General features: G+C 35.4%; 4 protein-coding genes across 4 annotated transcripts in view; 2 read left to right on the plus strand and 2 right to left on the minus strand.

Moving 5' to 3' along the window:
• Positions 1-2737, plus strand: part of LOC132191747 (probable inactive purple acid phosphatase 16) — a 6536-nt gene extending 3799 nt beyond the window's left edge. The window contains exons 2-4 of the mRNA XM_059606837.1: positions 340-660; positions 1298-1466; positions 2468-2737. Coding sequence (XP_059462820.1) covers positions 340-660; positions 1298-1466; positions 2468-2680 — 703 coding nt within the window. The 3' untranslated portion in view covers positions 2681-2737. The remainder of the gene's footprint in view (positions 1-339; positions 661-1297; positions 1467-2467) is intronic.
• Positions 2738-5988: 3251 nt separating this feature from the next.
• LOC132162142 (protein IQ-DOMAIN 12) lies at positions 5989-9778 on the plus strand. The gene is made up of 7 exons (XM_059572399.1): positions 5989-6075; positions 6328-6375; positions 6689-6824; positions 6913-7197; positions 8106-8318; positions 8928-9059; positions 9192-9778. The coding sequence occupies exons 3-7, from the start codon at positions 6750-6752 to the stop codon at positions 9645-9647; spliced, it is 1161 nt and encodes a 386-aa protein (XP_059428382.1). The 5' UTR covers positions 5989-6075; positions 6328-6375; positions 6689-6749; the 3' UTR covers positions 9648-9778.
• Positions 9779-12752: 2974 nt separating this feature from the next.
• Positions 12753-14585, minus strand: LOC132161693 (glucan endo-1,3-beta-glucosidase, basic isoform-like). Its single transcript, XM_059571872.1, has 2 exons — positions 14460-14585; positions 12753-13973 (listed from the first exon to the last, which is right to left on the minus strand). Exons 1-2 carry the CDS (start codon positions 14560-14562, stop codon positions 13027-13029), a joined length of 1050 nt encoding a protein of 349 aa, XP_059427855.1. The 5' UTR covers positions 14563-14585; the 3' UTR covers positions 12753-13026.
• A 3818-nt stretch (positions 14586-18403) lies between these two features.
• LOC132192107 (glucan endo-1,3-beta-glucosidase, basic isoform-like) lies at positions 18404-20169 on the minus strand. The gene is made up of 2 exons (XM_059607324.1): positions 20048-20169; positions 18404-19509 (listed from the first exon to the last, which is right to left on the minus strand). Exons 1-2 carry the CDS (start codon positions 20148-20150, stop codon positions 18566-18568), a joined length of 1047 nt encoding a protein of 348 aa, XP_059463307.1. The 5' UTR covers positions 20151-20169; the 3' UTR covers positions 18404-18565.
• Positions 20170-21505: the final 1336 nt, after the last annotated feature.

A 21505-nucleotide genomic window follows, 5' to 3' on the forward strand; every position in this document is an offset into this window, starting at 1 on the left:
ATTTGTTGTTAGTGTTTTATGAGGAGGGTTTTAAGAATTTTGTGTTGAATTGGGTTGTGCGGAATTCTTCTCTCTGTTTTGAGTAAGTGAGCAGTGTGCTGTAATTTTTGTTTTGAATTGTAAAGGTATTCATCCAAAAAGGAGAAACATGTTGGCTCTGTTTCTGTTTGTTAATATTTTTTAGAAGTTTTTTAAAAATAAAAAAGTGTTTTGATGTGACATTCAAGTGAAAACTTTTGTTGGTGTTTTTAGGAGTGTTTTGTGTTTGAGTTGTTTTTGTTGGTGTTTTTAAGAGTGTTTTGTGTTTGAGTTGTTTGTTAATGTTTTTGTTTTGAGAAGAGAAAGCAAAATTTTTAATAAACCAAATGAATCCCAATGTCTGGCAGGAGAAGAAGCATGTAGCTTTAGAGGCACACATCGTCTGGAGTTGATGAAGCATGAGATTGACCATAATGTACTCTCTCATTCTAGAAATGGTCCTAAAGAACTTTGGCCAAGTATATCCAACTATGTTCTCCAGGTCTCATCAGATGATGCAAAGTCACCTGTGGTATACCTCTACTTTTTGGATTCTGGTGGTGGGTCGTATCCAGAAGTAATATCAAGCGCCCAAGCAGAATGGTTCCAGCATAAATCTCAAGAGATCAACCCTGACTCAAGGTAGAAGAACAGTGAAATACAACTCTTTTTTTAACTACCTTTCTTTGCAACTTATGGGCTCAGGATATAATGTTTTAGAAACAAGGTTTAAATATCTAAATTTTAGTTCATTGATTTAAATGGTTTCCAAGAAAGGAAAAAAATTAGTTGAAAAATTGGAACCTTGCTTTGGGTGTTGTTTGATTTAAGCGAAAGTAAGGCAAATAGTTGTAGTTGACTATGGTGAGGTTTGGGTTTTCTTCTCTCAAGGATGTTAAAAGTGTTGATTAAGTGATTAAATTTACATCTTCCTATCAACTTAAGCTTTTAGGACAACGGGTGATTTAACATGGTATTAGAGCCAAAAGGTCATGGAATTGAACCTTGACTCCGTCAAATCACCCCTCATTTAAATTAAATATTCTACTTTTTGAATCTCACCTATTAAGAGGGAGTTTGAGCCTCCACATGAGGGAGAGTGTTAAAAGTTTTGATTAAGTAATTAAATTTACCTCTTTCTATCGGCATAAGTTTTTAGGACAACTGATGATTTAACAAAGGACAACAATAAGAGACACTAAAAATGCTAAATTTCTTTATTCTTATTTTATCGTTTTCCTCCATTTTCTCGTCCATCAAATGAAGTGTTATCTGACAGGGTTCCTGAGCTAATATTCTGGCACATTCCAAGTGCTGCATATAAGAAGGTGGCTCCATGGTTTGGAATATACCAGCCTTGTGTGGGCTCAATTAACAAAGAAAGTGTTGCTGCTCAAGAAGCAGAAATGGGTATCATGAAACTTCTGGTTAAAAGGCCTTCTGTCAAGGTAAGTTCTCAGATCTGCATTCTTATACAGTTAACCATATTCATGTGTACTTATGTACATTCACATATACATAACATACATTCACGTGAGATGTCTGTTTTCTCGGTAACTACACAAAGAAACATACTTACATACAGTAATGCTAGACGTAGAACTTTTTTACAATTTGTTGACACGTGTTAGGATGTGATTGGTATCACATCAGCCACCAAAAACAGTTTTTGACACCCTCAACTCATATGCTTACATTTGTTAGCAAGTTGTAAAAGAGTTGTAGGTCTAACATTTTTTGTTACAAAAATGCACATACCCCCGTACATATCCATGACGCTCCTGGTCGTAATGGGCCTAGGTTTGACCTTGAACGCCCAATTTTCATCTGTATTCGATTTATAACTAATACCAAATCAAAGGGGCAGCTGCAAATTTCTTGAATCACAAGTTGGACACGCTGTCTGGCTTGATACTTATGTACTTGGGCTTTTATGGCCCTGAATGGCCATTTTCTTTTTGTCATTGCTTCATTTGATGGACAAGAGTTACTTAAGAATGACCATTGACAATCTTCTAGCATGTTACGATTGAAGTACCTAATACTTGTGTCTTCTATGACTTCTCTGAAGTCGATGGAGCAATTTTTTTTTTGAATTCGATGACAATCCACTTTCAGGAAAATATGAGTTCCAGCACCCACGACATTTGAGTCACACCAAAATCATCAAAATGTGGTTTAGGATGATGAACTGAAGTTTAGTTATTGTGTATATATCTTTCTTCAAAGCATGAAAAGAGTATGAGAAAAAATGTTAATATTTTGGCAAAAAGGTTTAGTATATCCTGATCAGTTTTGGCTTCAAAAGTCCTGCTAATTGGAAAGATCGGTTAATGTGTAATATGTGTGCTTAAGGTTCCTGAATGTCAGAGATGAAATGAATCTTTGTCACTGGATTGATGGAAACAAATGGGGTCATGTTTATTCGTTTCTCTTTTCATTGTGGCAGGCAATATTCGTTGGGCACAATCATGGATTGGACTGGTGCTGCCCCTATAAGAAGCTTTGGCTGTGCTTTGCTAGGCATACTGGTTATGGTGGCTATGGAGACTGGCCCAGGGGAGCTAGGATTCTAGAAATCACTCAGCTGCCCTTCTCTGTTAAATCTTGGATAAGGATGGAGGACAATGTAGTGCACAGTAGAGTGGTCTTGAGTCCTTAAGTCCTACAAATTGTATATATCAAGGAATATAATAAATTTGTATATATATTTAATACTTGATAGGCCACATTATTTTTTCCTTTTTTCCTTCTCTCTGTCAACACAACACCTTGGTGTTCGGCAAACAGCATTGCTTTTCCACGGCACTGTTCATAATAACAAAATTAAAATAGAAAATAATGATTGGTATAGAAAAGTGAAAAAGTGGTATTGGAAAGTGAAAAAATTTTATTTTGTAGTGATTTTTTTTATTTGAATAGTAGTAAAAAGTAAATGATGTGATATAAAAAGTAAATGATATAATATAAAAGTAAGAATATTTTGATATTATTTTTTTGGAGAATGAAATGAATAGTGTTTGAAAAGGTGGGATGTTGTTTAACAAACAACCCCATAACTTTCATGATATGTTTTTCCAAGTATAATAATATTAATGAGCACTTGAACAAAAGAGTGATTTTGGTCACCTTAGAAGCGGAGTGTGTGCCAGCAGTGACATCTTGTTTTCAACCGTAACGACTCTTGACAAAGGATTTCTTTGCTCTCATACCAATGAAGAACATAGAAAATGTGATACTTCGTGTGAATTTTAGTATCTTGCATTCATCTAGTCTTTCAACGCAAACTACGCTCGAAGCCACTTGGTGGAGGGCACGTCTGCATCTTCTTGCAAAGAGACGAAGGGGAGCCTGTGAGGTGAATGTTGGCATGCTGTTTAAGCTTTTAGAATAAATAATTGATTAAACAGAAAATATATGTTCTCACCTAAATGTGTGCACCGACCATGGCCTCTCAAATCAAGCTACATGGCTCCGCGACTCTCCACACATAAAAGATTAATAAAAGAGGAAGGAATGCTTAATAAAAGGAATGAAAGTAAGCATCATAATAACACTAGAATTTTCTAATGAATATCTAAATCAAGGGATGTAATATTGCATTAAGATTGGCAAACGGCGATGTGCATGAGTGCATGTAATTATAGTGACAGTGATGGTCCATTAATATGAAAAGCCTCTTTGTCATGACAAGTTGCTACTCTGGTTTTATGTAATCAAACCAAGCATATGCAATTTGATTTTAATAATGTGCATGCTTAAGCTGTCAGCTTGTTTAAAATCCAAGTGACGAAAAGAAGTTCCCCCATATTCTTTCACAAAAAGCTTCTTTATGAAAAATCAAGAAAAAGATGATGTTTATCATTTTATACTTCGTCAGAGATTATTCAACTCTCAAAAATAAGAAAAATCTTTTACAGAAAACAAACGATACCTAAATCAATATCCAATATGGCTTTTTGAGGTGACTTTTAAGTTGGATTAAAATGTTTTTCTATTACGTATGAGCATGGTGTTAAGTCATTAAATATTATAAGTAAGTAGAATTGCTAAAGAGAAAGGGTTGCCATTGAGTTAGTGTTGATAGAGTGAGGGGGTACTTATAAGCAAATCAATCTTAAATTACAAGTTTACTCTAAATAAAAAAATTTTAAAAATAAAAAAGAAATAAAATTATAAAAGAAGAGTAATAACTATGAGCTGAGGCTTTCTCTTATAAAGGAGTGACCGACCACTCATCACCAGTAAAAAGCAGTCACCCAGTGTGAGGAGAGACCGTCCCTCACAAATCTATTAGAAGTGGTGGCCCTCTCATTTAATGAGGGGTCGTCTCTTGTAAGGGTGGGCCTGGGTAGCCACCCTTCACAGATGATGGGTTGTCGACCGCCTCTCTATAAGTAGAGGTCTTCTCTCATAGCTGTTACGTTTATTTTATTTTTAATTTTAATTATGATAGTTTTGTCTAGTGACATGTACCGTCGGGACATAACATGTCAAGTGTGAGCCACATGTCATTGACTTAGTGGTTTGATGCAGCAGGATGTTGATTAATTGGATGCGTATTTGAACGTGTGATAAAACTTAAAAAGATGTAAAAAAATAATAATAATAATAATAAATTAAGGACTAATTTTTATTTTCCCTTTGCTTATAATGAAGGGCACCTCCTTCTTTACTAAAAGAGAGAGATTTTAGGTTCAATTCACGGGAATGGAGGGCTTGAAGGCTACCCCATTGCTTAAGCTACAATTATTTCCACTTAATTAAAAAAAAAAAAAATCTTATTAGAAAAAGAAAAAGAAGAGCCCTGCTGCTTGGGCCATTACAAACTGAAAAAAGGCACTTTATTCTCTTGCTAACAGTACAACTCATGGTAGGCCGATTTTGTTAAGCAAGTTCCAATCCCTTCCCCACCAAATAAAAAGAGATATAGAATTCACTGCATTCATGTCTTCTTCTTGGGACATTAAGCAGCTCAAAAGCCATTTGCTCTCATTTTGCTGGTCCACAATGGAAAGGAAACGAGCTGCTAAAGCTCCATTATCTTGGACAAGTCAAGAACTGTTCACATGGCCAATGATAATTCATAAAAGAGAAGGGGACCAAAGTTAATGCCATGGCTTTGAATATATATTTGTGTATATATATATATTCATCAGATACTTTATCTAATCCACGAAAAGTTCAACAAGAATAACCAATTTCGACTGATCTTTAGGAAGCTATTTTGGCTTGATTAATATGTCATGCAACAAAGACTACTTTCTAGTGCAAATTCTTCAAAACCACCCCATGAAGCAAATTTCCAAATATGTTCACACCATAGGGAGTAAGAAATTTGATGTCGACGTTGCTTTTGCATGAATGTAAAGACTTAGGGTTCGTTTGGGTTTGCAGTTTTAAATGTTTGATTTTAAAAAATAGCGATTTCAATACGTGCAATATGAGAATATATTATTTTTAAAAATACGGTTAAGTGTTTGGTAAAATCACGGTTTGACCTTTAAAATCGGAGTTTTCATGCTTATATTATTAGTCAATCAAATCCCATGTTTTCAGCCTAAGATGACACCTAAAAAACGTGACATATACTTCCTAATTGTGAATTGACCTAGAAAATGTATTCTCAAACCTGCAATACATATCTCCTAATTGGGAATTGACTTGGAAAATTTAATCTCAACCCAATTCACCCAAAATAAATAGGTATGGTTTAGGATTTTTCTGACTCAAATCCATCACTCCATTTTTTTGGACATGTATTGAGGACCTTATTTCTTCTTTGTTCCTTTTCTAGTGTTTTTTTTTTTTTTTTGGTTGGTTGGTAGGGGGGCTAGGGGCAGAACCAAATATGTCAATCTGGTAAAACGCACAAAAACAGACGTTTGAACCGGTCAGGGGCAGTTGTGAAATTGACAGTTGGAAAAGATAGAATATGAAGCATAGGGACCCTCATGATGTTGAACAGACTTGCTCTTAAGCCACCATGCACCAACCATCACAATTCACAAAGTATCTGCATAAAGCCTCCTTACACCTCACACCTTACTCCAAAGAGTAATGCTTTTGCCTTTCCCTGCAATGTTCTTGCTTCCATTCTCACTTCCTGAGCATATAATCTATATATATAATTTGGTCTTGAAAACAAAGACCAAGCAAAAGCAATAGAAAAAACCCACATGGGGTTATGCATCAAGAGGATAGTTTCAATGGCTATTATGTGTTTTCAAGACCATTGAGAGAGAGAGAGAATTCTGCATTCAGATGCTTTAATATTTACCTTCTTCATTATATTTTTGTACCTTTCAGGCTAAATAAATGGTGCTCTTCTGTAGCGGATACTTGATGGTATAAAAGGTTAGATTCTCCGAGCTACAGTATATTTCATATATATTCTCCTTGCATTCCATTTGTTTGATAAAACACTGACCTCTGTGATTCTTTAGATTTCATGCATAATTATGAACTGAGAAATAGGAATATTAGTGCCATTGACGCTATCAAATGTTTGCACTTCCAAATTTGTTTCCCAGTGTTTTTTCTGTAGAAAATTGTTTGATCATGTTCTCCAAAAGGTTTCTTTTTTATTTTCTTGGGTTGTTTTTAAGCTTCTATAGAACAAATGTTAAAAGGGTTCTGTTTGTTTTCCATTTTCCACTCCCAAATGTAGGGTCTAGTTGAAGAATATAGACTGATGCTATTGAATTTGGTCAATACGATCATACAAATCAATGACAAAGACCAAGTGCTGGTTTGGTTGGATGGGGAGGCTCTTTAATTCTCAGGCGAAAACAAAAGTAGAAAAGGTTGATTTACACCCTTCTATTTTCATTGCTTGAAATGATCAGTTTCAGTAATTCTTTTTGGTAATCTTTCTATCCATTATATTGTCAGAAATTGAAGAAGCTGAGATGGTCTTTTGAAAAGTCTAGATGTAAGCAGTACCCTGCACTGATAGCACCACAGAAGACACTGAGGGAGGCAACGGAAGAGCAGAGAAAGCATGCTTTGACTGTTGCCATTGCAACAGCTGCTGCTGCTGAGGTTGCAATGGCTGCCGCCCATGCTGCGGCCGAGGTTGTCCGGCTCACCAGCGCTTCTCACTCTTGCAAGCGTTTCACAAAGCAAGCTAGAAATTTGGCTGCCATTAGGATTCAAAGCGCTTACCGGGCACATCTGGTGAGTTCCTTGAAATCTTTGCTTATTTTTCTCCCCAAGTAACTTCTGCATATAATTTTATATGAAAATAGACTTTATTAGAACACATCTCCTACAAGGAGACATATATTATATATTATACCATATTAAAATAATTTTTATTAAACTAAAACTTTTGGGTAATTAAAAACAAAGATAACTACTAGGGTGAAAGGTTGTCTTATTTCCTCAAAGTTGTCTTCCTATATGGAGGGAAGCAAGTTAGTGGATAAGGGTCTTGGCATATCTATTTAAGGTGTTTTTGTGATTCTCCTTTATGTTTATATGCTACTTTTCTCCAAAATCTAACAGACTTATGACATCTCTGCATTCCATTGAAATTTGTTGTTTCTCTGGAATTGCAAGATTGCAAGTAAGACTCTGATTAGGGTAGTTTGGATACACTTTTAAAAGAAAACTACCCACTTTTGGCTCATGGAATGATTTCTGGTGCTCAATTGCAAAGGTTTTCAGTCTCAGTGTGCTTGAATGTTTACCTTCAAATTGGTCTTGTTTTCTTTTCTGAAAATCACTTTAACTGATATTTTGAGTGGATAGCTTGGTGAACTCTAGTGAGAATTGGAAGTCATTCAACAATAAAGATTTCCTTCAAATGCTTCTTGAAGATGATGAAAGCCTTCCACAATGTGTATTTGGAATCTGACACCAATTTAAAGATTTAAAAAATCCAAGACCTTAAGAAACAGAGTTTTAGCAGCCAATATTTTACTTAATTCTACGAAATTTCAAATTTTTTTACCTAAATTCTGATTAGACAGGCAAAGTTTTCTATACAAGCTGATTGAAAGAAGGATTTCACATGTGTTGGCTATGTCTGAAAAAGAATTGCTCATCATGTCTAATTTGAATTTCAAATGGGAGTGAAACAGGCAAGGAAAGCATTGAGAGCATTGAAGGGACTGGTGAGACTTCAAGCCATAGCTCGTGGGCGAGCAGTGAGATGCCAAGCAGTCTCATTGAAGTGTTTGCCACCCGCTGCAAAAAGACAGGCAGAGGTCCAGAAAAGGAGCAGCCCCACTGCATTAGGGGATACAAAAGAGTTTTTCAGGGCCAAAGAGGAGTTGGATGAAAAGGAAACAAAGGTAGTCAGATGATTCAAATTTAGGTTTAATATTGCCTTTTAAGGTGTTTTCAGAAGAAACTCCTGGAAGATTTAGTTCTAATAAACCAGGAAGAAATTAACCTACTTGCCCTGTTATGTCATTGTTTGTGAATGAACCTCCCTGAGAAAAAAAAGGGAAAATGTAGTCCAAAGAGGATCCCAAGCACGAACTACCACTTTTACACTCCCGAGTGCTAACTTTTTAACGTGTCAGTTTTTCACTACAACGTTTTTTAATCCTAAGTGCTTATTGATTTATTTATTTTATTTTTTTCAACTATGACATTATAAGTAAGCACTTGGGTATGTAAAAGTGGGAGTTCGTGTAGCATGGCATGCAAGTGTTAGCCAACATTCAGAAATATTTGTTTTAACCCCTAGAAGTAGGTGGCCCCATTTGCATTAGGGGGAATGATTTTGACAAAGATCCTCAATCAATTTGCATGGTATAAAAGACCTAATTCATGTAAACTTCTTCACTTTCGAGAGGTTTCTCCTGAATACATGCATTATCAATTACTCAATGTGGCTGCAAAACCAAAATTTGTGTAGGTGTTTATTGATGTTTGCATATTTGGTTTATTGGCAGCTTGAATGCAGCAGTCAGAGAAGCTGGGACCGCAGCACACTTCTGAAGGAAGATATGGAAGCCATATGGTTAAGAAAACAAGAGGCCATCATCAAAAGAGAGCGCATAAAGAAATATTCATTTTCACACAGGGTAACTAAATTTACTACTTTTTATCAGCTTAATTTTCAGAACAATTAGAGCCAAGGCCTGAGTTGGAACCTTAACTCTGTACTTTATCGCCATTTCTAAAAACAAAACAACCTCTCTTTATGTGTTTCGTAGGAGAGAAAAAATGCTAGAGTGCTGGAAGAATCAGAGGAGGAGAAGGAATTTGGAAGGAGGAGCTGCAGGTTAGAACAGTTGCTAAACAAAGAGGCTTTTGAAGCAGCAGCAGTTTCAGTGCAGGGTGAAAGGTATGCAGGAACACAAATTAAAGCCAGAAATGAAGGAAAACAAGATTGTCTAGGAGAAGTACTGGATTCACAGTGGTCGTTCCCAAGGAGATCTTTCTGTCACATGAAGCAGAATTCAGCTGGGAATGATAGTTTGATGCCAAATTCTCCCATTTTTAGAACTTACATGAGTGCAACAGAATCTACTCAGGCAAAAGAAAGATCCTTAAGCACCCCAAAGCAACGCACAGAATATGTGGATGGGCTTTCCCTTTGGTCTTCTTTTGATGGTGAATCCATTGCTTCCAACGAGAAGAGAGGAGTTCCCTCAGCAGATTTCTATTAGCATGAAGAGTTAATTACTAAAATCTTTTTTCCTTTTTTTGGAGTCTTTATTACTATTTTATAGGAGTTTGGTGTTGTTACTTGTTCTATGAACTCGATAAATTGTGTTAAAAAGGAAAAATCCGTGGGAGAAATGATTTGCAATGAATGGTTTGCTGGTTTGAAAGAACTTATTTTGAAATTTTCTTAACATGTCAATAATTTATTCGTTTATCAAGACAAATCATGTGAATTATCATCAAATTCATTTATATTTCCATTCACAAATACAAAAATACCCAACTATGAGTGGCAAACAAGGAAAAGAGAATTGCATTTTTTTAATTTAAAAACCCTTGCTACGTCAATTTAAATTTTTTTTTTTGTTCATTTATTTGGTTTCCTAACACTTCTCTAAAATTAGTTTTCACAACAATCTACAAACATGAAATCCCATTTTCCATCCGAGTAAAAGTGGGATATAACAAAAATAGATATCTTAAATCAATGAACCAATTGGATAAAAGGGCAAATACTAGATCACCGGACAAAACTTTTGCCTTTTGGTTTGGTTATTATAAAAGTACCCAAAATCAAAAACCAAAATTTCATATATATACCTTTATCGTCCATTTAGATTTGCGATTTCAAAAAGTACTGATTTTAAAAATAGTGATTTTAAAAACACAATTAAAAATCATTTTGACAAAATCGCAATTTGATCTTTAAATTCACAATTCCAAAATCGCACCTGCAATTTTTAAAAACACAATTTCAAAGGATTTTTTTTTTTTTTTGTGATTTGATTTAAAATCGCACTTTTATTTATGTATGAAATCGCAATGATAAACACACTCTTAAAAGCTTTCAAGAATACCAAAAAAATTGTTTTACTCCTAGGATCCTCCTTTTAAGGTGCGTTTGGGATTGCGATTTCAATAAGTGCGATTTTAAAAATTGCGTTTTTGAAATCGTTATTTTTAAAAAAATTGTAAAGACATTTGGTAAAATATGTTTTATATATATATATATTATGCAAAGTCATTATTTTGTTTTAAATTCGTGAATTTTCAAGTAAGCACCAAACTTCCTTATAAAATCTATTATTATTTTAGAGTCCCATAGGACATTCACCATGAAGATCGCGACGGGAAGGGTCAAGCATTTTCCAAGAACAATTCTGCACTTCGTAGATAAAGAAATTTGCAGAAGGAAAATCAACAACAGGTTCATCATCTTCATCATATTCTTCACGGAACCCTGAGAGTGAAGTGACGAGAATCCTGTTTGGATTCTCCAGAGCTGCACAGAGAATGTGAGCTCCTATGTAACATGGGGGATCAGGTAAGGCTTGCCATGAATCGGCGATGGGGTCATAAACCTCACTGCCCCGGGAAAGGAGAAGAAGGGTATCCCAGGATATGGCATATAATTTATATTACCGCCTAGGACTAAGATGTATGGGTTCGTTCTTGGAGAAATCATGGGTTTAACAGGGATCCAACCACCTAATGTTTACCTTGTAGACATTGCGAATTAGAAATGGATCCAAATCAGATTTGTAGCTTCGGCCACCAACAGAGTATAGATCGGAGCCCAGCAATGCAAAGGTAGAATTCATATGTGGAGAATATGTATATTGTCTCCAAGCTTCAGAGATCGACCTTTCAGCACCTTGGTATACCACCTTTCTATGCTTTCCTTCTCCCCCTTCACAGAGATAGGCAGAGAGATGAGGACGTCGTAAGGAGGAGATGATGATGATGAAGAAGCATCAGTTTTTCTTCTTATTTTCTAGGGGAGATGAAACAATATATATCAGTTGATTGAACGACCACGGCTCCCTCCATCGAGTATTTGTTACACGTCTGGAGGCGATCTGGGATTCCACGGTTTTCTTCAGAGAAGAATCCAGAGAATATATATTATCGGAGAATTGGGGATTTTGCCAAAGTCGGTGGAGTTGTAAACCAAAGTTTCAGGCGCGAAAACAGAGTCCCTGTTTAACAAGCGACTCTGTTATATATATATATATATATATATTCAAATTGCTGAAGGGTAATAAAATTGAATATTCTAGTATATGAATGACTTTTGAGTTATAAGTACTTGTACGTGGAAGTTATTTTTTACTTTCATTTCTTTGAAAAATTGTTTTGATTTGACATAAATGCGATAATAATTTGTTTTGTGTTTGGAGTTATTTGTTAATATTTTTACGATACAAATAATCCTAATAAAAATAGAATAGGTGAATACATTACAGATAAGTTAATCAAACCATAAAGACTTGATTATCAATAATAAAGATTTCATTATCAATCACAATGATTTAATACGCAATTTGATTGTAATCACATACATATGGAAATATACTCTGAGACTTATAATTAAGTAGATGTCATCCAACCTTGAGAAATATTATTTTAAAACCCTAGAAGTTGGTGGCACCATCTGCATATATATATATATATATAGGGGGAGTGATTTTGACAAAGATCTTCAATCAGTTTGCACCGTATAATTCATGTGATCTTCTTAACTTTAAGGTTTCTCCTGATACATACATCATTAATTACTCAATGTTTATTGATGTTTGCATATTTGGTTTACTCAAGATTTTGTTTTCATATTTTCCTTCTTTATTACTATGTTATATATAGGAGTTTGGTGTTGTTCTTAGAAAAATCCGAAGAAAATGATTTGCAATTGTTAGAGTATATTTGAATGACCTTAAAATTAGAGATTTGATAAAGATTTTCGGCCTATTACAAATGATTGTTAGACCTTTTATGCCTCTTGATTGTGCCATTTTTGGTTTGAAAGAACTTATTTTGAAACTTTCTTTACAAGCACTGTACATATTTTATTTATATATATATATATATATATATACACACACGTTGAAATTAAGCATATATCTAATAACCTAGTTCTACGTGCATTGGCAATATGAATATCACAGAGTCTTTAAGGGGTACGTAGCTCAATCGGTTAGAGATTACGCCTTATGAACCGAAAGTTACTAGTTTGAATACCCTCTCCTCTTCTCGTGTGGACTTGTCAAAAAAAAAAAAAAAAATTGAATATCACACATTAAGTGGATAGATAATAAAAGCACTTATGATGATAAATTCTCTCATTGGTTCTTTATTAGATGTGACTGACGCTTTTTCTACATCGATATTACAATAAAATTCAAGATTACATTAAAATAGAATTTCTTAATTTCAGCTGGACGTACAATTAACAGAAAAGAAAACTTCTTTTTTTTTAGACTCTTGGCCGATCTATGGGTGCATTTTCTGCATGTATGCATTAACATATGCATCATATCCCTGACCATGCACCAAAGGTAGCCTTATTCCAAAGTGCATGTTCTAGCTATAGACATGCTATTCTCAATTGAAATCAATTGAGTATTTAGGCGTCTTATCCGGAAAAAAGAGGCCCCAATGTTTCTCAAACTCTGGATCCTTCTTATTCTCATCAAACATTGCAAACACGTAAGTTTCTATAGACTTGCCAGGCTTCTTTGGAGTCCCTCCCTTCACATGTGTCGCCAAATTGGTGTTGTAAGTTCTAGCATTATCCATGCTTGTCGCCTGCCCTCCATCAGATGGCCAACCGGTCTCTGATACAACGATCTCCAAAGACCCTGCACCGGCCTTTTCTAATGCCGAGTAGTAGGCGTCCAACATGGCGTCAAAAAGATTACTATACCCCAGCTGGTTATCCTGCACTAACACCGTCGGAGAAGTGAAAAGAGCAAAATCAGGACGAATGTTAGTGGTGTCTCCAATGTAACTTAAATATGGGTACATGTTAACGAGTAATGGGGAGTTGTTGTTCACTAAGAAGCTGATGATGGGATCGAGAAGCTGCCGATACTCGGAGTTAAACGAGCCTTTCGATGGAGGGGAGGATTCTTCTCCAAGAGCAGCACCGAATATGGGGGTGGAGATTTTGATTTGGTTGGCAAGGCCAGCATTGGAAATTGCAGTCTGGATGTTTTGCATGGCAGGGAAAAGAAATTGTGCGTATGGACCTTGTGGCTTAATTTCATTGCCAACGGCAATGTATTTGAAATTGACATTTCCATAGTTTTGTACATTGTTTCTGATCCAATCATCTGCATTGGACTGTGCTGAAGCAATGTATTGAAGCTCCTCGTCAGGGACACCCAGCATGAGCTCAATATTGGTGCCTCTGAGGGCATCTTGAGCAGCTTGGTTTTGGCCGTAGAGCCTCATTCTCTGGATGTTATTTTGTTGGAAGAGAGCTATGACTTCATTTGGAGGTGGTAAGTTGTCTCCAAGCATTCCATAACAAACGCCAATCTCGGCACCTGCATGCGTTAAAGACATGTCTCATATATATATATATATATATGTGTGTGTGTGTGAATCGTGGCCAACGAGCTAATTATGAGTTAAACTAGCTAATGTAAAATTTGGCACAAAATTAGACAAACGGATAAGATAGAACATGTACTCAAACACTAGAAGAATATTTGATAAGAAGTATAGTTATATTGATTCGTTCTATGATTTTTTAAGAGTAAATGTTGCTCTTCATACCTATTTCATATCAACTGACGTTGTGTGTTTTAAGCGATTTTGAATATATGTCAGTAACTTAAAAAAATCAAAATATTAGCTACCTAAAACACGCTACGTCAACCGGTACGTGGAGAGTATATATAGCACTACTCTTTTTTGATAACAAACTCATAATAGATCTTTTTCAAGCATGTTCAAGGTGATTTTAAAGAAGTTTTACTTGCACTACTTTTGTGTGTGTGTGTGAGAGAGAGAGAGAGAGAGAGAGAGACCTGTTATGTCAAGGGTAGCAGAAAGCATCCCAAAGAGTAGCAGAACGGATATCATGGAAGGGGTTTTCCTAGTTGAATGAGAGTTAGCCATGGAGAGAAACATAGAAGGGAAAGAAAGATTAAGCAAGTATGTACATATGCTTATTCCAACACTACTCGACTGACCTCTTATAGTGAGAGAAGTGGTTGTTCTGGTCAAGAAATCAAACACTAGGAAGATTTTTTTTTTTTGAGTAATTGCAACGGGTCAAGTACTCCATATATATATATATATATGGATTTTTTTTTTTTGAGTAATTGCAACGGGTCAAGTACTCCATATATATATATATATATATATATGGAGTATGCACTATTGCGATATTAATTTGAATGTTCAATGCAACATGAAGAAATTTGACTTCGCAATATGCCTCCCAATTTAACAAGTAGCACACCAATATTGAAGAAGCCTATTCATGAAACTAAGTGCTTGTCAACCAACCATGCCTCAACTGGTCAAGCACTCTAAAGAGAAGCAAGCCAATGTTTTGTTTATAATTGTTGTTTTGGGGCATGCAGTTTCTTAACACCCCTCTTCAATATTCCTTTGTGAGAATTAATGTTCTGTGTTTTTTTTTTTCTTTTTTTTCTACAGTCAGTTGTCTTATCCATAATTGATTGCCCTTTGACGATTGCATGTGCATGCGCGCGAATGGTGGCATGTTCTAGTCTTCTGCCCCCGCCGGGTGGGGTGATCACATTTGATTTGATTTTTTTTTTCAGATTTGAATTTTGAATAGTAATCATAAGAGTTTGTGGAAAGAAAAATCAGGAAAAGAAAAATGGGAAAAGTCAAGATACCCTCAAACTACTACTCAATTAATTATGTCTTTTCTAAATTTTTAATTGTAACAATATCTCTTCTAAACTATCAAAAAATTGACAATGAAACCCAAGAAAAGCAAAAAGACAAAAACGACCATAATTTTGTTTAGGGTTAAATACCTAATACCCCCTGGAGTTTAAGAACTTTATTTTTACCCTTTGGAGTTTCATTTTTATCACAGGACCCTCTCTGAGGTTTTGATAAAGGACTAAGGCCTGGCCAAAGGGGGTGGCCGAGCCACCCCCAAATGGCCAAGAGCCACCTCCAATTTTTTTTTTTTTTTTAAATACATTTTTTTAAAAATAAATTAAATAGGTGCCACGTGTCAACATCTGATTGGTACACGTGTCAGTCTTAACGGTCAACTAACGAATGGACTAAGTTTGTCCTTTATCAAAACCTCAGGGAGGTCCTGTGATAAAAATGAAACTACAGGGGGTAAAAATAAAGTTCCTAAACCCCATGGGGTATTAGGTATTTAACCATTTTGTTTAATAAGACAAAAATACTCTAATAAATTCGAAAAAAAAAAAAAAAGAAAAAAAGAAATTTTCACACCTTTATTTATTATTATTTTTTTTTTTTAGTGTCATGTCTTGTCTTGAACTGTTTTTTACGCTGACTTAATAAGTAATTCAAACCCTTCTCTTGTGGTCCCTAAGAGGTAGCTCAATCGGCTAGGGATCACGCCTCATAAAGCGGAGGTCATTAAATCGAATCCCCCCTCCCCTCTTGTGCGAACATGTTAAAAAAAAAAAATAAATAATAATAATAATAATAATAATAATTAACTCAAACCTAAACATGCATATTACATCTCAAAAATCATGTTTTGACAAAAGAAATTTAATGCCTGCAAGAAGGTTCATGTATTTTATCATAAACCTAATAATTTAATTTCAAGATATAAGGCTTTCCTATTATAACATGTTTTTCAAAAGTGGCGTACGTGGTCAGGCCTCAATATTTTCAATTTTTATTTTAAATGAAAATATTTGCAATAGAACATATGATATTATTGAAATAACCATACTTTTTTTTTTAACAAGTCCGCACAAGGAGAGAGGGGAAAGAAAATTCGAATTAGTGACCTCCGCTTCATGAAACATAGTACTCAGCAAATTGGACTACCCCTTAAAGACGAAGTACCATAGGAGAAAAAAAGTACTCTGTTTTTTAAGAAACCCCCTAGGTAGGGTGGGGTTGGATTTGAAAAAAAAAAAAAAAAGTCTTACCTTATAAACTTCTCAAGTATTTTTCTTTATCTAAATAAACTCCCAAGGTAGAGTGGAGGTGGTTGCACACGCCATCCTTTAGAGGTGGGAGGTGGCTGTGTGCCCGTGGGAGCCATCTCCATATGCAAGTGATAGGTCGTCGCATTAGCAGTGAATGTATGTTATAAATATATACCACATCATTGTCGCATTAATCTCTCACAATGTTGACATACCACTACCATTTCACTCTTAGATCAGCCTTATAAAATAAAAATGCAATCATAAATTGACAATATTATTACATTAGTATAGTGGGATAGTAGCGTGTTGTCCGGCGTTTCTCTATCATTTTCTGGACAATTAATTAGGTGTAAAGGGACACTGTTTTTTGGGGGTCTTTATAACATTGGGGTTTTTAAGCAAGTTGCCTTGGCTGCATGCCTTCCCCTTAGAGCCGCCCTGATCCCTGCCTGTTATCGTAAACATGTGCAAATTCTATGCTTCCAACATGGTTCTGTAGAGCATTTGGACATTACTAATGTTCTGTGGAAAATTGAGACATAATTGTTTAGTCGGCCTCCACCTCCTTCCTAGTCACAGGTGCAATAACTAATGATTTGATCATATTAGAAGACCCGGCTGCTTCATCCGGCGGCTCATCAGTTGACAACCGTCAATTACGCTGTGAGTATTTTTGGTTTATATAGTCGGCCTCCACCTGCTTCCTAGTCACAGGTGCAATAACTAATGATTTGATCATATTAGAAGACCCGGCTGCTTCATCCGGCGGCTCATTAGTTGACAACCGTCAATTACGCTGTGAGTATTTTTGGTTTATATATATATATATATATATATAGAATTTTAGACCAGAATTCTCTACAATTAAAAATTAGGATCAATAACTTTTTTAGTACTTAGGTTTACAATTTTTTTTTTTTTTTTTCTCCTAGGTTTCCAAAACGGTCAAACATGGTACCTGACCTATAGGTAAAGATGAAATTGATGCATCGATTAGATTCCGAAAGAGAAAATTAACAATATGCCACATGTCCTAAAAATTAAAAATAAAATAATAATAATAAAATAAATTTTCAAAAATTAAAATTAATTTCAAAAATTGCATTGGGTGGCCGGCCACCCCATTTTGGCCAATGGTGGTGGCTCAGGCTGAGTCACCCCATGGCTTCTGGAGATGGTCGAACCAACCCCAAGGGCTTTGGGAGTAGTTTCGGCAACCCGTTTTTGGCCCTTGGGGCTCTTGGAGGTGGTTCGGCCCACCTCAGACTGGCCTAGCCACCCCTAATGGCCAAAATGGGGTGGCCGACCATTCTATGCAATTTTTATTTTATTTATTTTTTTTAAGGTTTAGCTTTTATTATTATTATTATTATTTTATTTTTAATTTTTTTAGGACATGTGGCATATTTTGGGAGTGACACGTGGTAGATCATTATTTTTCACTCACGGAATCTAATGGAGTTATCAATTTCGTCTTTTCCCATAGGTCAGTTACAATTTTTGACTGTTTTAGAAACCTAATGGGAAAAAATAAAAGTGGCAAACCCAAATACTTAAAAAGTTATTAACCCCAAAAATTAAAAATCTTTGTTATTATCATTGTCCCCTAATATTAGGCCGGGGCCGTGAGAAGGGCCTTCTACGTGAGCAAAGAGCTTAGACGCCCAAGCAAGTTGCGGCAGAGGCCTTCCAATCCTCACACAACTCTGGTACAATTTTTCTTCCATTTTTTTATTTATTTTTTATTAGTACATAACTTTGTGAATAAAAAACTAGGTGTGCCCAATAAGGTGCAAAGGCAAATCATACTGTTAAAAAGGAAAGCCAAAGTGGCGTGATTAAGTAAAAGTATTCATAAGCCCATCGAACATGTGATATTATTGAAATAACCATAGTTTTGAGTCTACGGGATTACAAGTAACTCTTAATTTATTATTATTTTTTTGTTTTAATGTGCACCAAAGCTGCACTTATTCCAGGATGCAGTAGAAGTGATATTCTTAACTGAAATTCACTTGGAACTTGGGCTGTTTATTTGGACGAAAGAGCCCAAAATATTTCTCAAACTCGGGATTTTTCTGGTTTTCATCAAACATGGCAAACACATAAGTTTCTATAGGCTTTCCGGGCTTCTTTGGAGTCCCCCCCTTCACATGCTGAACCAAATTCGTAATGTAAGTTCTTTCATTGTCAAGAGATGTCCCTGTCCCACCAGCAGAAGGCCAACCAGACTCCGATATAACGATCTCCAAAGACCCTCCTCCAGCCTTTTCCAGCGCTGCATAAACAGCATCTAAAATGGCATCAAAAAGATTACGATAATAGAGCGGGGGATCATTCACTACTGTTGAAGGAGCTGTGAAAAGAGCATAGTCAAGACGAATGTCTTTGGTGTTGCCAATGTAACTAAAGTACGGGTACAAGTTAACGAGTAATGGAGATCGATTGTTCCCTAAGAAGCGGATGATCGGATCGAGAAGCGGTCGGTAATCGGACTTGAATGAGCCTTTTGATGGCGGGAAGGATTCTCCAAGGACTCCGGTGTCGATGGCAGTGGAAACTTTGATTTGGTTCGCAAGGCCAGCCGCAGAAATTGCATTTTGAATGTTTTGCATGGCGGGGACAAGAAATTTTGCAACTCCATCTGAAGGCTTCACTTCGTTTCCGACAGCAATGTATTTGAATTTGACATTACCAAAGTTTTTCACATTGTTTTGGACCCAAGTATTGGCATTGGCTTGGCTTGAAGCAATATTTTGAAGGTTATCATTTGGAAGGCCTAGAATGAGCTCAATATTGGAGCCTCGAAGGGCTTGGAGAGTATCTTGTTCTGGAGAATAGATTCTCATTCTTCGGATGTTGTTTTGTTTGTAGAGTGCTACAACCTCAGATGGCTGTGGTAGGTTGTTCCCGACCCTTCCATAACAAACACCAATTTGAGCACCTGCATTAGATTAAACAATAAGTCAATCTTTGTTTTATATATATATATATATATATATATATATATATATGTGTGTGTGTGTGTGTGTGTGTGTGAATCGTGGCGAACGAGCTAATTATAAGTTAAACTAATGTAAAATTTGGCATAAAATTAGACAAACGTATAAGATAGAACATGTAATCAAACACTAGAAGAATATTTGATAAGAAGTATAGTTATATTGATTCGTTTTATGATTTTTTAAGAGTAAATGTTGTTCTTCATATCTATTTCACATCAACTGACGTCGTGTGTTTTAAGCGATTTTGAACATATATCAGTTACTTAAAAAAAACAAAAATATTAACTACCTAAAATACGCTACGTCAACCGGTACGTGGAGAGTATATATAGCACTACTCTTTTTTGGTAACAAACTCATAATTATAGATCTTTTTAAAGCGTGTCCAAGGTGATTTTAAAGAAGTTTTACTTGCACTACTTTTGTGTGTGTGTGTGTGTGAGAGAGAGAGAGAGAGAGAGAGAGAGAGAGAGAGACCTGTCGTGTCAAGGGTAGCAGAAAGCATCCCAAAGAGTAGCAGAATGGATATCATGGAAGGGGTTTTCCTAGTTGAATGAGAGTTAGCCATGGAGAGAAACATAGAAGGGAAAGAAAGATTAAGCAAGTATGTATATATGCTTATTCCAACACTACTCTACTGACCTTTTATAGTGAGAGAAATGGTTGTTCTGGTCAAGAAATCAAACACTAGGAAGATTTTTTTTTTTTTTTTGAGTAATTGCAACGGGTCAAGTACTCTATAAAGATATATATATGGAGTATGCATTAATTGCGTTATTAATTTGAATGTTCAATGCAACATGTCAAGCACTCGATCTATTCATGAAGAAATTTGACTTGGCAATATGCCTCTCAATTTAACAAGTAGCACACCAATGAAGAAGCCTATTCATGAAACTAAGTGCTTGTCAACCAACCATGCCTCAACTGGTCAAGCACTCTAAAGAGAAGCAAGCCAATGTTTTGTTTATAATTGTTGTTTTGGGGCATGCAGTTTCTTAACACCCCTCTTCAATATTCCTTTGTGAGAATTATTATTTTTTTTAAATTTTTTTTTTATTATTATTTTTTAAGTCAGCTGTCTTCTCCATAATTGATTGCAACAATATCTTCTCTAAACTATTAAAAAATTGACAATGAAACCCAAGAAAAACAAAAAGACAAAAACGGCCATAATTTTTTTTAATAAGACAAAAATACTCTAATAAATTCGAAAAAAAAAAAAAAAAAAAAAGAAGAAGAAGAAATTTTCACACCTTTATTTATTTATTAATTTTTTTGTGTCTTGTCTTATCTTGAACCGTTTTTTACGCCAACTTAATAATTAACTCAAACCCCACTCTTGTGTTTCCTAAGAGGTAGCTCAATCGGCTGAAGACCATGCCTCATAAAGCGGAGTTTATTAGATCAAATCTCCCCTCCCCTCTTGTGCGAACATGTTAAAAAATAATAATAATAATTAACTCAAACCTAAACATGCATATTACATCTCAAAAATCATGTTTTGATAGAAGAAATTTAATGTCTACCAGAAGGTTCATGTATTTTATCATAAACCTAATAATTTAATTTCAAGATATAAGGCTTTCTTATTATAACATGTTTTTCAAAAGTGGCGTACGTGGTCAGGCCTCAATATTATCAATTTTTATTTTAAATGAAAATATTAGCAATAGATCGAACATATGATATTATTGAAATAACCATAACTTTTTTTTTTTTTTTTTTAGCATGTCTTCACAAGGAGAGGGGGAAGGGAATTCGAACTAGTGACATTCACTTTATGAGACGCAGTCCTCAACAGATTAGACTACCCCTTGAGGACGAAATACCATAGGAGAAAAAAAGGCACTCTATTTTTTAAGAAACCCCCTAGGTAGGGTGGGGGTGGATTTGAAAAAAAAAAGGTCTTACCTTATAAACTTCTCAAGTATT

This window comes from Corylus avellana, chromosome ca9, assembly GCF_901000735.1.
Source record: "Corylus avellana chromosome ca9, CavTom2PMs-1.0".
NCBI classification, from domain to species: domain Eukaryota; kingdom Viridiplantae; phylum Streptophyta; class Magnoliopsida; order Fagales; family Betulaceae; genus Corylus; species Corylus avellana.

Bases quoted from the DNA above. Each gene is read 5' to 3' on its own strand.
- LOC132192107 (XM_059607324.1), bottom strand. From the start codon at position 20,150: ATGTTTCTCTCCATGGCTAACTCTCATTCAACTAGGAAAACCCCTTCC. The intron at 19,510-20,047 runs GTCTCTCTCTCT...AATCTAATGCAG, and splicing joins TGCTACCCTTGACACGACAG to GTGCTCAAATTGGTGTTTGT.
- LOC132162142 (XM_059572399.1), top strand. From the start codon at position 6,750: ATGACAAAGACCAAGTGCTGGTTTGGTTGGATGGGGAGGCTCTTTAAT. The intron at 6,825-6,912 runs GTTGATTTACAC...TTATATTGTCAG, and splicing joins CGAAAACAAAAGTAGAAAAG to AAATTGAAGAAGCTGAGATG. The intron at 7,198-8,105 runs GTGAGTTCCTTG...GGAGTGAAACAG, and splicing joins GCGCTTACCGGGCACATCTG to GCAAGGAAAGCATTGAGAGC.
- LOC132161693 (XM_059571872.1), bottom strand. From the start codon at position 14,562: ATGTTTCTCTCCATGGCTAACTCTCATTCAACTAGGAAAACCCCTTCC. The intron at 13,974-14,459 runs GTCTCTCTCTCT...TAACGCATGCAG, and splicing joins TGCTACCCTTGACATAACAG to GTGCCGAGATTGGCGTTTGT.